At 41.7% G+C, this 14,340-nt stretch overlaps 1 protein-coding gene across 1 annotated transcript in view; it reads left to right on the forward strand.

The window, feature by feature from the left end:
- The window catches only part of SVEP1 (sushi, von Willebrand factor type A, EGF and pentraxin domain containing 1), a 182,423-nt gene that overhangs the window by 15,245 nt on the left and 152,838 nt on the right, over positions 1 to 14,340 (forward strand). Inside the window, exons 2-3 of the mRNA XM_045020777.1 lie at positions 1,035 to 1,293; positions 3,652 to 3,828. Coding sequence (XP_044876712.1) covers positions 1,206 to 1,293; positions 3,652 to 3,828 — 265 coding nt within the window. The 5' untranslated portion in view covers positions 1,035 to 1,205. The remainder of the gene's footprint in view (positions 1 to 1,034; positions 1,294 to 3,651; positions 3,829 to 14,340) is intronic.

Below are 14,340 nucleotides of genomic sequence, written 5' to 3' on the forward strand. Positions count from 1 at the left end.
GAGGAGAGGACAGGACTCAGCTCTGTCCTTCATGTTACTCCTGCCAAAATAGCAGATGTTACCTACATTGTAGTACACCAAACATGTGAATGCATTATCCTGGTCTCAGTCCAAAGAGTTGCAGTTTGTGGCTAGGAATCCTGAATGGCAGCAGAGATTGCTGCCTCTAAGCTATAGACTTGCGACCTTAAATTTTTCTCTGAGTGGTTGGCCGCACAGATTCTGCTCTTGATGCATGTGCGCTCCATGCACACGAGATCGGAATTGTGGGCTGGCCGCCGCTTCCCGCATTGGCTGGGAATTGGCTCTCATTGGCTGGGAATGGCGAACTGTGGCCATTGGGAACTGCGGGCGGCCGTGCCTGTGAACGGTCAATTTAAACAAACTGTCTCGCGGCCCACCAGCAGATTATCCTGACAGGCCGTTGCCCACCACTGTGTTAAAGGGGTCACAGTGGACAATGATTTCAGTTGTGAAATGTGTGGCCCACTATGATAAACTGCAAAGGACAAGGGCCAGATCCTCAGCTGCTGTAAGTCACCATAACTCCGTTGCCACTTTCCTAGTTTACACCATTTGAGAATCTGGCCCAATCGGTCTTAAGTTGCATCTACAGTGTACTATCCACCCTACTTGTTACCTAGTCAGAGTTGATGAAACACTAATGAAGGTCTTCTCACCACCATAAGAACTGTGTGTTTGAATTTTCTTTTTCTTTTTGCCCTCTGCCAGAGCAGATGATTTTATTTATTGCTGTGAAAAGTGGCTCATTGGCCCAGTGTCACAAATTCACAATATCTGTATCATGCCAGGAGTCTGAGCATATAAAAATGAGTCAATATTTTGCTTGATAACCAGTCTCTGATTAAAGATTGTTGATCTTCTTGTGTTAGTACTTGGGTGGTCCAGCAAAACTGGATTAAGTCAGAAAACAAGCCAAATAAAAGGAGATGCACCATGGAAGAAAGTACTACAAGCAGGTCAGCCACTGCTAACCCTTTGCCTGAGACGTATTGTTTTATACTCTATTTCAGCAAATACTGCAACACTCCCGTGAAAATGCCACAAAGGTGATATTTCTCATTACTGATGGATATTCCAATGGAGGTGATCCTAGACCCATCGCAGCATCCTTGCGTGTAGAATTTGGAGTAGAGATCTTCACATTTGGAATATGGCAGGGCAACATCCGAGAACTAAATGACATGGCTTCCCATCCAAAGGAGGAACACTGTTACCTGCTTCACAGCTTTGCAGAGTTTGAGGCTTTAGCTCGCAGAGCTCTTCATGAAGGTATTGCATTTAGTAACCCTGGAAGTATCATTTCAGATGCTATAGAGAGCATAGGACTGGCTGGAAATACAATAACTCCTCACTTAAAGTCGTCCTGGTTAACGTTGTTTCGTTGTTACATTGCCGATCAATTAGGGAACATGCTCGTTTAAAGTTTGCAATGCTCCCTTCTAATGTCGTTTGGCAGCCGCCTGCTTTGTCCACTGCTTGCAGGAAGAGCAGCCCGTTGCAGCTAGCTGGTGGGGGGTAGTAACTAGGGTGGACTGGCAGCCCCCCTATCAGCTCCCCACTCCCCTAAGTTCCCTGTGCTGCAGCCACTTAGCAGGCTATCAATTGCAGCTGTCCCTCCCCCCTACTGCCATGTGCTGCTCCTGCCCTCTGCCTTGGAGCTGCTCCCAGAGACTCCTGCTTGCTGTGCAGAAGGAGAAGTGGGAGGCTAATGTCAGGGTGTCCCCTTCCCCCCTGCTCCTGCAGTCCACTTACCCCTTCTCCATATAAAGCAGGGAGGGAACGTGGAGGAAGAGAGACAGAGAGCACTTGGGGCAGCAGCTGCTGTCTCAACTTCCTGATCCACTTAAAAAGACAATGCACTTAAGGGTGGGTCAGCTTACTTAAAGGGGCAGTGTGCATCTCTCTCTCTCTCCCACACACAAGTTGTGTGTCTGTCTCTGTCTGCTATGCTGTCTCCCCTCCCTGCTGTTCGTCCTGCCTTGATGAGAGGCTACATTAACAACAATGTGTTAACCCTTGAGAGCTCAGCCAAGTGCTAGTTCATCATTTAGCAGCAAGACATTCCCTGGGAAATATCCCTCCCTCTTCCACCCTCTAACTTCACCATCTCAACCAAGCTTCCCAATCATCATAGCTGTAAACAGTATTAAATTGGTTGTTTAAAACATATACTGTGTGTATGTCTATATAATACATAGTTTTTTTGTCTGGTGAAAAAAATTGCCCTGGAACCTAACCCCCCACCCCCCGTACATGAATTCTTATGGGGAAATTGGATTTGCTTAACATCGTTTCGCTTAAAGCGAGGAGTTACTGTAACAGGCCTTGTGAAATGTTTCAGATAGATGTTGTAGTCTCGTTTCTTCGGGATTTTTCTTGCATTCATTTGTATTACATTCAACAGAAACCAACAGATTTCAGGAATTAAGGTAAATAGTAGATCTTTCAAAATCAACAGATTGGGCCAAATTCTTCTCTTTGGTGTGCATGTACATTGCCCGTTGGACCAGTTTCAAGGCTTCATTTTACCTGAGTAAGAACTGGGTAAGAATGTCAGGGTTTGGCCCAATGGAGATTTTGCCTAAATAAGAACTTTGGGCCAGTTTTCAAAGGTATTTAGGCACCTACAGATGCAGACAGGCCCTAGGAAGGGCTTCAAGATTTGTCTCAGTATTAATAAAAGCCTTTATATACTGTGGGCACATAACACATATTTAGACTATTTCAAAAATTCATAAAAATACCTCTCAGAAATGTAAATATGACATTTCTTTAGGTATAAAAATTCTATAAAATGGAACTGGTTTCTGATGTTTACCTTTATGAAGAATTGTCACTGAACAGAAAAAAAAAGAGGATGAGAGTAGCTGTAAAGAATATACGGCTGGATCTTCACCTGGTGTAAATAAGTGTATCTACACTCGCTTGAATGGAGCTATGCAACTGCACATCAACTAAGAATCTATCCATGAGTATTTATGTAGTTTTGATTTAAGTAAACCTTCTGATTTAACATGAATATGGTACTAGGGTGACCAGACAGCAAATGTGAAAAATCGGGACAGGCGTGGGGGGTAATAGGAGCCTATATAAGAAAAAGACCCAAAAATTGGGACTGTCCCTATAAAATCGAGACATCTGGTCATCCTATATGGTACATATCTACCACCAAATTCTTTTGGTGCATGATGTTTTTTTCTGTTTTAAAGGATGTTTAATTAGATCTTATTTTGTGGAGGCGGAGAATCTACCTGTTTTTAACAGTTACATATTCAGTGACAGACTGATCTCATAGGGTCATCAAAGTCAAATTCATTCCTGTGATTTTGGTGGAACCTAATTTGGGCCCTTGTTTTCCTTTTAATTCTTGCATTGAGGCCAATGATAATTTTGCCTTAGTAAGAACTAAAAAGAAACTGAGTAAAGACTTCAGGATTTTTGCTTCATAGACTTCAGTGAGCATTTTTCCCGAGTTAAGAACTTCAGGATTTGAGACATACATTGCAAAGAACTGAAGTTTTGCTTCACATAGTCATCACCACAAATGAATATTGGAACTATAAAGTTTTCAGCGACATTTCCCAAATTATTAACTTTTGTGGCCTTTGTAATTGATTTGTATTACAGATCTGCCCTCTGGCAGTTACATTCAAGAAGATATATCCCATTGTTCATATCTCTGCGAGGCAAATGAGAACTGCTGTGACATCATGGCGAGCTGCAAATGTGGCACTCACACAGGGCAGTTTGAATGTATATGTGAAAAAGGGTACTACGGTAAAGGACTACAGCATGAATGCACAGGTCAGTCTCCATTTTTCAGAGTCCCCAATTTATCTACATATCCTAAATGTAAATCTAATCCAGGTGACACGAAGTCATATGCTGTTCTGCATGCAGATCTATGACTATGAGTCTGATCCAAAGTCAATGGAAAAACTCCCATTGATTTGTAGGTTTTGGATCAGGCCCTTGTACATTAATCTTAATGCAAGAGGTTCTTACATTAAACTCATGATAGACTGAATACTCTTGGATTCTCCCAAATTGGCTTTCACTTGCCAGAGAAAAAAGTTCCAGTTGCTAAGCAGAAACATATCACATTTCAATAAGACTTTTGTGTGACTGTTTTTGTGAACGGCCCCTTAGTAGTGCTGATAGAAAGAGAATCCTCTGATTGAAATAGAGACATTTACTGTATCCTATAGGAGAAACATGAAGGCAGTATTTTGGAATTCCTGGATTCCATATAGCATTGTCCATGAACAAAGATGAAATAGTCAGATGCAATATTCATCTTCACAGTAGACATTCATTTATTACTCATTTTTTACATATATAGCCTGAACTGCTTGAAGGGAAATAAGGAGGAAAATGATTGCACTGGTCTTTTGTGAAATTAGCTTTCAATTCTGGGAAGCACTGGATGCTCCAGTGATAAGAGCTATTATAAAAATATGGTTGGATGGATATCAGCCATTTTGTCATTAAGAAATCCCTTTTTACAAACAAAACCAAATTCAATTTAAAGTTTTCTTGCAATCAAAAGATCATCTAAGGAATGCTTTTTTAACATAATGGAATGATTACAATAAGTGAAGGGAAAATATGCTTGTAAAAGGGATATACAAGTTGTGTCCAATTGCATTAACTTTTATGGGAGAGAAATGTCACAATAATCAAGTATCAGAGGGGTAGCCATGTTAGTCTGGATCTGTAAAAGCAGCAAAGAGTCCTGTGGCACCTTATAGACTAACAGATGTATTGGAGCATGAGCTTTCGTGGGTGAATACCCACTTTGTCGGATGCAAGCTCATGCTCCAATACGTCTGTTAGTCTATAAGGTGCCACAGGACTCTTTGCTGCTTTTACAATAATCAAAACACTTCTTAACTTTTTTCTATTTCATTTATAAGCTAGTTAAGAGAAATAGTTATAATGAAATATCACCAGAAAAACAAATGTAAGATAAAGTTAATACTGATTTGTATCATTCTTAATTCTGTCTCCAAGCTCTCACATGTGTAATCAAATTTTCACCATCTGCCTCATGAAATGTAAGCCTGCTCTGCTGAGTATATGAATTACAACAACATTATGGCCTTTCATGATGTTTCATAATGTTTGTTTTTAAAATTAAGGTTATGTGGCTGTTCGGTATCATTTGTAACTGTTGTCAGGCCTCTGTTTGCTCAAAGGGTAGAGTGGGAAGGACACCGATAGATCTGGGACCTAAGCGTGGAGGGTATCTTCTCAGATCTCTGTGAGAAGAATGAGTAAGGTATAGCGCAGGGGTCGGAAACCTTCGGCACGCAGCCCATCAGGGTAATCTGCTGGCGGGTTGCGAGACGTGTTTACGTTGACCATCTGCAGGCACGGCCCCCTGCAGCTCCCAGTGGCCATGGTTCGCCGTTCCCGGCCAACAGGAGCTGCAGGAACCTGAGCATATCACACTTTAACTTCAAATTTCTTTGCTTTCAAGAATATTTCATTCTACCAGTTATTTTAAGTGACATATATTCTCAATCCTAACTCAATTTAAAAAGGTGGGTTTTTATATCTGATTTCTTCTGGCTCAGCTTCTCAAGAAAGAGCATTCCTATGGCAAAATATGGCAAACGTATTCAACACTTATACCTCTCAGTAGTTTGTATAGGTAAATATTGTTTTTTTATTAAGTACTGCAGAAGTCAAATTAATTTTCTGGTTGGCCAGTCATTACAGAACTATCACCAGATCCTGCACTTTGCCTCTTCCGTTGAAAAGGGTCTGCTCTAGCATGAACGTGCCCCTGAATAAAAACAGCATAAATCCACCAAAGAATCCTGTGGCACCTTATAGACTAACAGACGTTTTGCAGCATGAGCTTTCGTGGGTGAATGCCCACTTCGTCGGATGCAAGAGTGGAAATTTCCAGGGGCAGGTAAATATAAGCAAGCAAGAAGCAAGCTAGAGATAACGAGGTTAGATCAATCAGGGAGGATGAGGCCCTGTTCTAGCAGTTGAGGTGTGAAAACCAAGGGAGGAGAAACTGGTTCTGTAATTGGCAAGCCATTCACAGTCTTTGCTTAATCCTAAACTGATGGTGTCAAATTTGCAAATGAACTGAAGCTCAGCAGTTTCTCTTAGAAGTCTGGTCCTAAAGTTTTTTTGCTGGAGGGTGGCCACCTTAAGATCTGCTATTGTGTGGCCAGGGAGGTTGAAGTGTTCTCCTACAGGTTTTTGTATATTGCCATTCCTAATGTCTGATTTGTGTCCATTTATCCTTTTCCTTAGAGACTGTCCAGTTTGGCCGATGTACATAGCAGAAGGGCATTGCTGGCATATGATGGCATATATTACATTGGTGGATGTGCAGGTGAATGAACCAGTGATGGTGTGGCTGATCTGGTTAGGCCCTGTGATGGTGTTGCTGGTGTAGATATGTGGGCAGAGTTGGCATCGAGGTTTGTTGCATGGATTGGTTCCTGAGCTAGAGTTACTATGGTGCGGTGTGCAGTTACTGGTGAGAATATGCTTCAGGTTGGCAGGTTGTCTGTGGGCGGGTAGTGGCCTGCCACCCAAGGCCTGTGAAAGTGTGGGATCATTGTCCAGGATGGGTTGTAGATCCCTGATGATGCGTTGGAGGGGCTTTAGCTGGGGACTGTATGTGATGGCCAGTGGAGTCCTGTTGGTTTCTTTCTTGGGTTTGTCTTGCAGTAGTAGGCTTCTGGGTACACGTCTGGCTCTGTTGATCTGTTTCCTTATTTCCTCGTGCGGGTACTGTAGTTTTGAGAATGCTTGGTGGAGATTTTCTAGGTGTTGGTCTCTGTCTGCGGGGTTAGAGCAGATACGGTTGTACCTCAGTGCTTGGCTGTAGACAATGGATCTTGTGGTGTGTCCGGGATGGAAGCTGGAGGCATGAAGGTAGGCATAGCGGTCGGTAGGTTTTCGGTATAGGGTGGTGTTAATGTGACCATCACTTATTAGCACCGTGGTGTCTAGGAAGTGGACCTACCGTGTAGATTGGTTCAGGCTGAGGTTGATGGAGGGGTGGAAGCAGTTGAAATCGTGGTGGAATTTTTCCAGAGTCTCCTTCCCATGGGTCCAGATGATGAAGATGTCATCAATGTAGCATAGGTAGAGAAGGGGTGTGAGTGGACGGGAGCTGAGGAAGCGTTGTTCCAGGTCGGCCATAAAAATATTGGCATATTGTGGGGCCATGCGGGTGCCCATAGCGGTGCCACTGATCTGGAGATATATATTGTCATCAAATTTGAAATAGTTGTGTGTGAGGTTAAAGGCACAGAGCTCAGCAACCAGTTGTGCTGTGGCATCATCAGGGATACTGTTCCTGACAGCTTGTATTCCATCAGTGTGTGGGATGTTTGTGTAGAGAGCCTCTACATCCATGGTGACTAGGATGGTGTTTTCTGGAAGGTCACCAATGCATTGTAGTTTCCTCAGGAAATCAGTAGTGTCACGGAGATAGCTGGGAGTGCTGGTGGCGTAGGGTCTGAGCAGAGAGTCCACATATCCAGACAGTCCTTCAGTGAGAGTTCCAATGCCCGAGATGATGGGGCGTCCAGGATTTCCGGGTTTGTGGATCTTGGGTAGTAGATAGAATAACCCTGGTCGGGGCTCTAAGGGTATGTTGATTTGTTCTGGTGTTAGTGTAGGGAGTGTCCTGAGTAGATGGTGCAGTTTCTTAGTGTATTCCTCAGTGGGATCTGAGGGAAGTAGCCTGTAAAATTTGGTATTGGAGAGTAGTCTGGCGGCCTCCTTTTGGTAGTCAGACCTGTTCATGATGACAACAGCACCTCCTTTATCAGCCTCTTTGATTATAATGTCAGGATGGTTTCTGAGGCTGTGGATGGCATTGCGTTCTGCACGACTTAGGTTGTGAGGCAAGCGATGTTGTTTTTCTACAATTTCTGCCTGTGCACGTCGGCAGAAGCAATCAATGTATAGGTCCAGACTGTCATTTCGACCCTCAGGAGGAGTCCATGTGGAGTTTTCTTCTTGTGCTGTTGGTGGGAGGGTAACTGTGTATCAGTGCACTGTTCAGTGTTGTCCTGAAAGTATTCTTTGAGTCGGAGACGGCGAAAGTAGGCTTCCAGATCGCCGCAGAACTGTATCATGTTGGTGGGGGTGGCAGGGCAGAAAGAGAGTCCCCGAGATAGGACAGACTGTTCTTCTGAGCTGAGTGTGTGGTTGGATAGATTGACGATATTGCTGGGTGGGTTAGGGGTACCACGGTTGTGGCCCCATGTGGCAGGTAGGAGTTTAGACAGCTTACAGTCCTTTTTCCTTTGTAGAGAGGTGAAGTGAGTAATGTAGATCTCCTGTCTTATTTTAGTGAAGTCCGTTTGTATGGAAGTTTGGTTATAGATGAGAGTCTCCAGGTTGGAGAGCTCTTTTTTGATGTTTTCCTGTTTGCTATATAGGATGCTGATCAGGTGGTTCCTCAGTTTCTTTGATAGAGTATGGCATAATCTCTCACTGTGGTCTGTGTAGTATGTAGATAGCAGTGGATTTTTTACCTTTAGTCCATTAGGTATGATGTCCATCCGTTTGCATTTGGAAAGGAAGATGATATCCGTCTGTATTTGTGCAAGTTTCTTCATGAGGTTGATGGATTTCCACTCCATACGGCTAAATGCAGTGCCTTGCATGTTGTCAAGTATCAGAGAGGTAGCCGTGTTAGTCTGGTGGGCATTCACCCACGAAAGTGGGCATTCACCCACGAAAGCTCATGCTGCAAAACGTCTGTTAATCTATAAGGTACCACAGGATTCTTTGCTGCTTTTACAGAACCAGACTAACACGGCTACCTCTCTGATACTTGAGCATAAATCCACAACGTCTTTAAGTGTGCATTTGGCAACTGCAGAACAAAGTGTTATTTCAATAGCACATCAGCAATCATCTGTTAAATCAAAGTTTCATGAGATATCCTGTATTATATGCAATGCCAGTTAAGTGCCAATTTCTGCCATCTCCTGTGCGTCATCTGGCAAAGTTAATGAAAGTTGCACACTTGTATTTTTGGATAGAATTGGCCTATTCTTGCAAATATAACTTAATCTGCTGAAGTGTTGTATTGCCTCTTAGGAAAGAGAGAGAGACAAAAGGTCACGTGTATTCCTTAAAAGAAAAATGTATTTTGAAATCTTGTTTTCTGAAGTAGATTGCAGCGTTTTTTATTGAACTTTCCCCTGGTGAGCATAAGTATGGTTTTGTAAAGCACGAGGAATTTCCAGACTGTATGCTAGCTCCTATTCATGGGAATGCTGCTGGCAAGTTTGCTTTGGTGGGACTTGATGATGGACTGTGATTAATTCTGCTGCCTTTAGTTTTCAATTTTTTAAGCTTGTGATACCATTGTAGATCATCTTCAGTTCACAGGATATGACTTGCGCATAGGGTTTTCATCAAGATAGGAAATTGTTCTCCTCCTCTAATGTATATACACGTCACATTCCGGGGTGCAATCCAGACCAGTGACGGGCTGTGTCACTACCTGCCCAGCAACTGTGAGTGCCTCTCAAAGGTTTGCTGTTGTAGTTCACAGCTTGGGCTGCTCACAAACAGCCTGCAGGCCACATGCTCAGTATCTGTATAGCTGCAGCCCTGGTTTAGCAGCTCTGACCCCAGCAGCCTGTCAGCAATACATCAGTCCACCAGCCTTGGCTACTACTTGCAGCAGGATCCTAACACACTCCCAGTCCCAGATTATCCCAATAATGTGTGTTCTGCGCTGTTCAGCCTTCTCTTGGAAAGTTCAGATATTAAAGGTTTATTGCTCCATAAAGAGTCAATATTCAACAGCTTGCTACTTTAACTGGAGTCACCGAATAGTTCAGTCTAAACACAGCATTGGATTGGTTTATATTAGAAAATAAAACAAGTTTATTAACAAAAGAAGATGGGATTTTAAGTGAGTTCAAGTATAAGAAAGAAAGTTAGAAATGGTTACAAGTAAATAAAAGTGAAAGCATGCATTTAAAAGTCTAAAACTTAATCTACCAAGTTTTAGTTCAGGGCTTTTGTTCAAGATGGCCTTTCTCATCTGCAGTCTTCCAGCAAGATGGTGACTGACCTTTTCCTTGGTCAGGATCTTTCCCAGAGGCTGCTGGTGCATTTGTCATCTTAAGTGAAAGAGCAAGAGAGAGAACTTGGGGTTATCTGCCTCCTTTCTTTTATTGTCCGGTGAACCTTGAAAGTGGATTCTTCTGAAGATTACCCCTTCAAAGCAAAGATTATTCAAACTGTAAAGGAGGTGACATGGAGTCTGGTGGTGATGGAGTCTCTATGCTCTTTCTTCCCACCTGTGTTTGCTGAAATGCAAATTTGCTTTGTCTCCTCTCATTTACTCCCCTTGCTGTCTTGAGGACCTGTTTACTACTTACCTGTCAATTGAGGTAAACCCACATTTCTCTGGATAGGATAGACCAGTTTAACAACCTTTGCCTAGGCAGGGCTGAGTGGTTTTGAACATGTGCTAACAGCATCATAGGGGGATTTCATAACTTTACGTATAATGTTGCTACCTACATTTCACCATGATATAATTGACCAGTGAGTTATTAGTTTTCAAATGATACCTCGCACGACATATTTTGTACAGAGATTATTACAATAGTGTGTAGGGTGTGAATACAGGAGTGCTTTTGGTCACAATGTGCTTTTTTAATTAAGATTATTCTATTTATGCCAGTGGTTAGACACGTGGTTTATAGCATTATAGCTGAGGCAACAAAATAATTGTGTAAAGTCAATGAAAGCCGTACTTTACTTCCCTAATTACCCAAAAATATCCTCTAGAAAGTCTCCATAAAATAAAATGAGAGCCACATGCTCAACATCAGGCAGCAGAAATTGGCCCTAAACCTCCTCCAGTATTGTGAATGATTTGCCATATAAAGAGGAGCAGACGGAGTGTTCTGTGCTTTATGCAAACAAACAAAGTTAAGTGAGTCATGGCCCACACAGGAATCACACACATTCAGAGATTTCCATGACAGCTGTGACAAAGGAAGTCCATGGAAAGTAAAATATGAGACAGAATGATGGGAGAAAGAGACACTCAGAGAAATATCAGAGTGCTAAATTCTACCTGGAGATGCGCATACATAGGAAACTGCTAATATCATGGCTGGCCCTCGGTGTTGTGCAACCCTAGTGAAGAATATTTTGGTTTCCACCCCACAAACATCCCCAGATGAACAAAGCAGATATCTTATGTTTTCTTCCTCTTCCCTTGGGTGCACCTATCACATTTCAAACTTATGTAGACTCTCAGATAAAAACACAGCAGCTGCCGCTCAGCAAAAAAAAAATAAAATTGCCTTTACACCCTGCCATTGCACAGACATAGACCTAAAATGTGGCTGCCATCCTATCATTTTTAAGTTCATTCTATTCCAAGCCACACAGAATGCTAAAATATAACCTCTTTATCTGCTTCAGCCTCGCTTTCTTGTCAGGTCAGGGAATGCATCTTCTTCACAGCCTCCCTTCACCTGCAGTGATGTTCTTTAAAGTTAGGGTCTCAGAAGCAGAGTTCTTTGGCAACTGAGCTCTTCATGGGTTGGATCTCTTCTCAAAGACATGATGCCACCTAAAATGTGGTGCCCTAGTTGGCTACTTTACCAGTTAAATCTAATCATGCCTCTAAACATTGTCCTGTTGTCTATGACATGACAGTCGTCTTCCATCAATAAGACAAGTACCTTCTATGGTTTCTTTAACTGAAAAATATGGACTTCATTTTTCATACGCCGTTCATGCAGAAGATGTGTGGTTGGCAAAGAATGAATTAGTAAATAGAAGATTTATAACAATGCTAATTTAAGTGCATATGTTATATGTAGACTTTTTTTTTGTTTTTTTTGCTGCATGAGAATGGAATGTGAATAATGACAGCAGTGTGGAATTTAAATAGTACCATCTGGATGAATAGTTCGAGAAGCTGTCTAAGCTTCTAACGTATTTCTAACAGGGATGCAACAAAGCAATTATAATCCGAATATACGACAGATCAGTTTTGCAAGCAAATAGTATGTTAATTAGAGCTGTGCAAAGCCTTTGCAATGAAACCCGACACCACATGAAATTTTGGCTTCATTACAAGCTTGAAATCCAGACCAAGTCTGTTGAAAGATTTGAGAGAGTTTTTTTGAGCACATCTGGGCTCAGCATGAGTGAGCTTGAGCAGACTTATAACGTTGTCAGTGGGCAAAACTCTTGGTTTTTCAAGGTTTGGACCCAAATGTGGTGATCTCAACTGAGTTTTGTTATGAGATTTTTCAAGGTTGTTCTAAATTTGAAATGCAAAGGAAAACTTGGTGTGTGTTGGTGGGGGGGGGATAAAAAAGAACTTTTGGGGGGGGGGAGCTCCTAGTGATTTTTGTATGTCTTATTAGCAATTGTTTCCTCAGTAGGACAGGAAGAACCTTGATACCAGTCAAGATTCCAATAGGCTATCCAAAGAATGCTAGGACAGCTACTCTGGCATCTTTTGCTGTAGGGAGGATTCTGCTCCTCTTTGGAATCTGGGTGGCCCTTTCTCTGCCCGCTGTAGTTTTCAGGAAGAGGTTCTGTAACTTTCCTACTTGTAGTGGTAGCAAGTGGTGGGGCTGAGCCAGCCACTGTCCAGTGCACAGTATGCTTGGGAAGTCACAGAGTGCATGGGATTTGAGGCTTCCAAAGTGTGCCGTGCATTTTGCCTTGTGACTACCATGAAAACCACACTGGAGAAGCATCAGCAGCTGGCTGAGATCCCACCAGTAAAAGGTGGGTGAGGAAAGGGGTGCAAGAAGAGGAGAATGGAGAAATGGATTGTAAGATACTTTGCCTTCGTCTCAGTGAAATTTCTGGCTCATTTTGCTGGTTGGGCAAAGGTGAGACTTGATTCCTCTTTTGTCCAAATGGTTTGGTCATCCCTAATTTGGACTTTGGTAAAAAAGAATTTCTGCTGAGGCCAAGAATTGGTAGATGGAAAGAGGAACATCTGTTTTAGGAAAAATATTAAATGCATGGGTGCTACAAATGGTGGTGTGTTATCATGTGCTATAATTCTTGGTAACAAAAATGCAGTAAATCCATTTAATAAATAAAAAAAAGCTGAAAAAATTCTACTTCAAATTCTGTGCTTTGACATCCAAATTCTACACTTGGCTGCTCAAATTGGCTATGATATGTCCTTTCATGCATTTAAATGCCAGTCTGAGTGACCAGTTACAGGATTTTGACGTTCTATTAAGACTCCTGTGTCAGAAAATTGGGTCTAAAATTTAGTTCTAGTATAGATTGGGTGGAGGATGCTTTGGCCAGTTGTGAAACCTGTGCTACTACTGCTAATAGTACTTTGCACTTATTTAACACCTTCCTTCTGTGGATCACATAGTATTTTAAAACAGCACATTTAACTTCCCAGCATCCTTGGTGATAAATTCTGGGTGCATTTACTTATTTAAGAATGCTCCTCTGTAGTGGAATTTTATCATGCTATGGATTATTTTCTTTAGCTTTTTGGTTTATATATTTTATGATAGTGCACTGTGGCTTATACATGAATATACTGTATTAAAATGACCAACTGTAACAGAAAGAGAGGAGAGAAGTATACTGACCTAAACAAGAGAGAGGGATGTAGGATTTCCCCAGCTAACCAGCTAGGGATCCGTGCCTGCTTTTAATCAGTGCAAGTGTTCATTGTCATCATTTTTTGGTTCTTTATACTGTCTGACTGTTTCCAGACAATGGTTTGAACACGGCATTATGAATTAAAAGTGCAGAAAGAATGTAAATGGAGATGTGATATCATGAGGATATTGAAGATTAAGCACAGAGACAATGATAAATTGATGGGGAGGCGTGTGTGGAAAATTGACAAATGATGCAGACAAGGGTATGCGTGGATTCGGCTTAGATAATAGAAAGGTAATTTCCATTTAAAAATCATAATTTTAAGAATTTAAAAGAGAATTAGAAAAATATTTATAATCTTTACTGTTACGTTTGAAAATAATCAGGTGATAGCCATTTTGGTTTGAAAAGGATATAGATAAAAGTTATACAATATTTGTTTGGGGTTTTTTTAGACGTGTGCTAAAAGATATAGAGGTATTTTTATTTTAAAGAAACACTTGCCCATATAAACCCAACTTTTCCTGATTTGCCTTTGGAAACTCATTTAATAATGCTTCACACTATTTGTCAAATTAGGAAGCAAAGGAAAGGCCACATTGAACTGGTGTGGAATGACACCAGGTTTACTGTAATGTAGCAAATATTAGAAATATTCCTTTGTTTTGGCAATAACAAATATAT

Source organism: Mauremys mutica, chromosome 6, assembly GCF_020497125.1.
Source record: "Mauremys mutica isolate MM-2020 ecotype Southern chromosome 6, ASM2049712v1, whole genome shotgun sequence".
NCBI classification, from domain to species: domain Eukaryota; kingdom Metazoa; phylum Chordata; order Testudines; family Geoemydidae; genus Mauremys; species Mauremys mutica.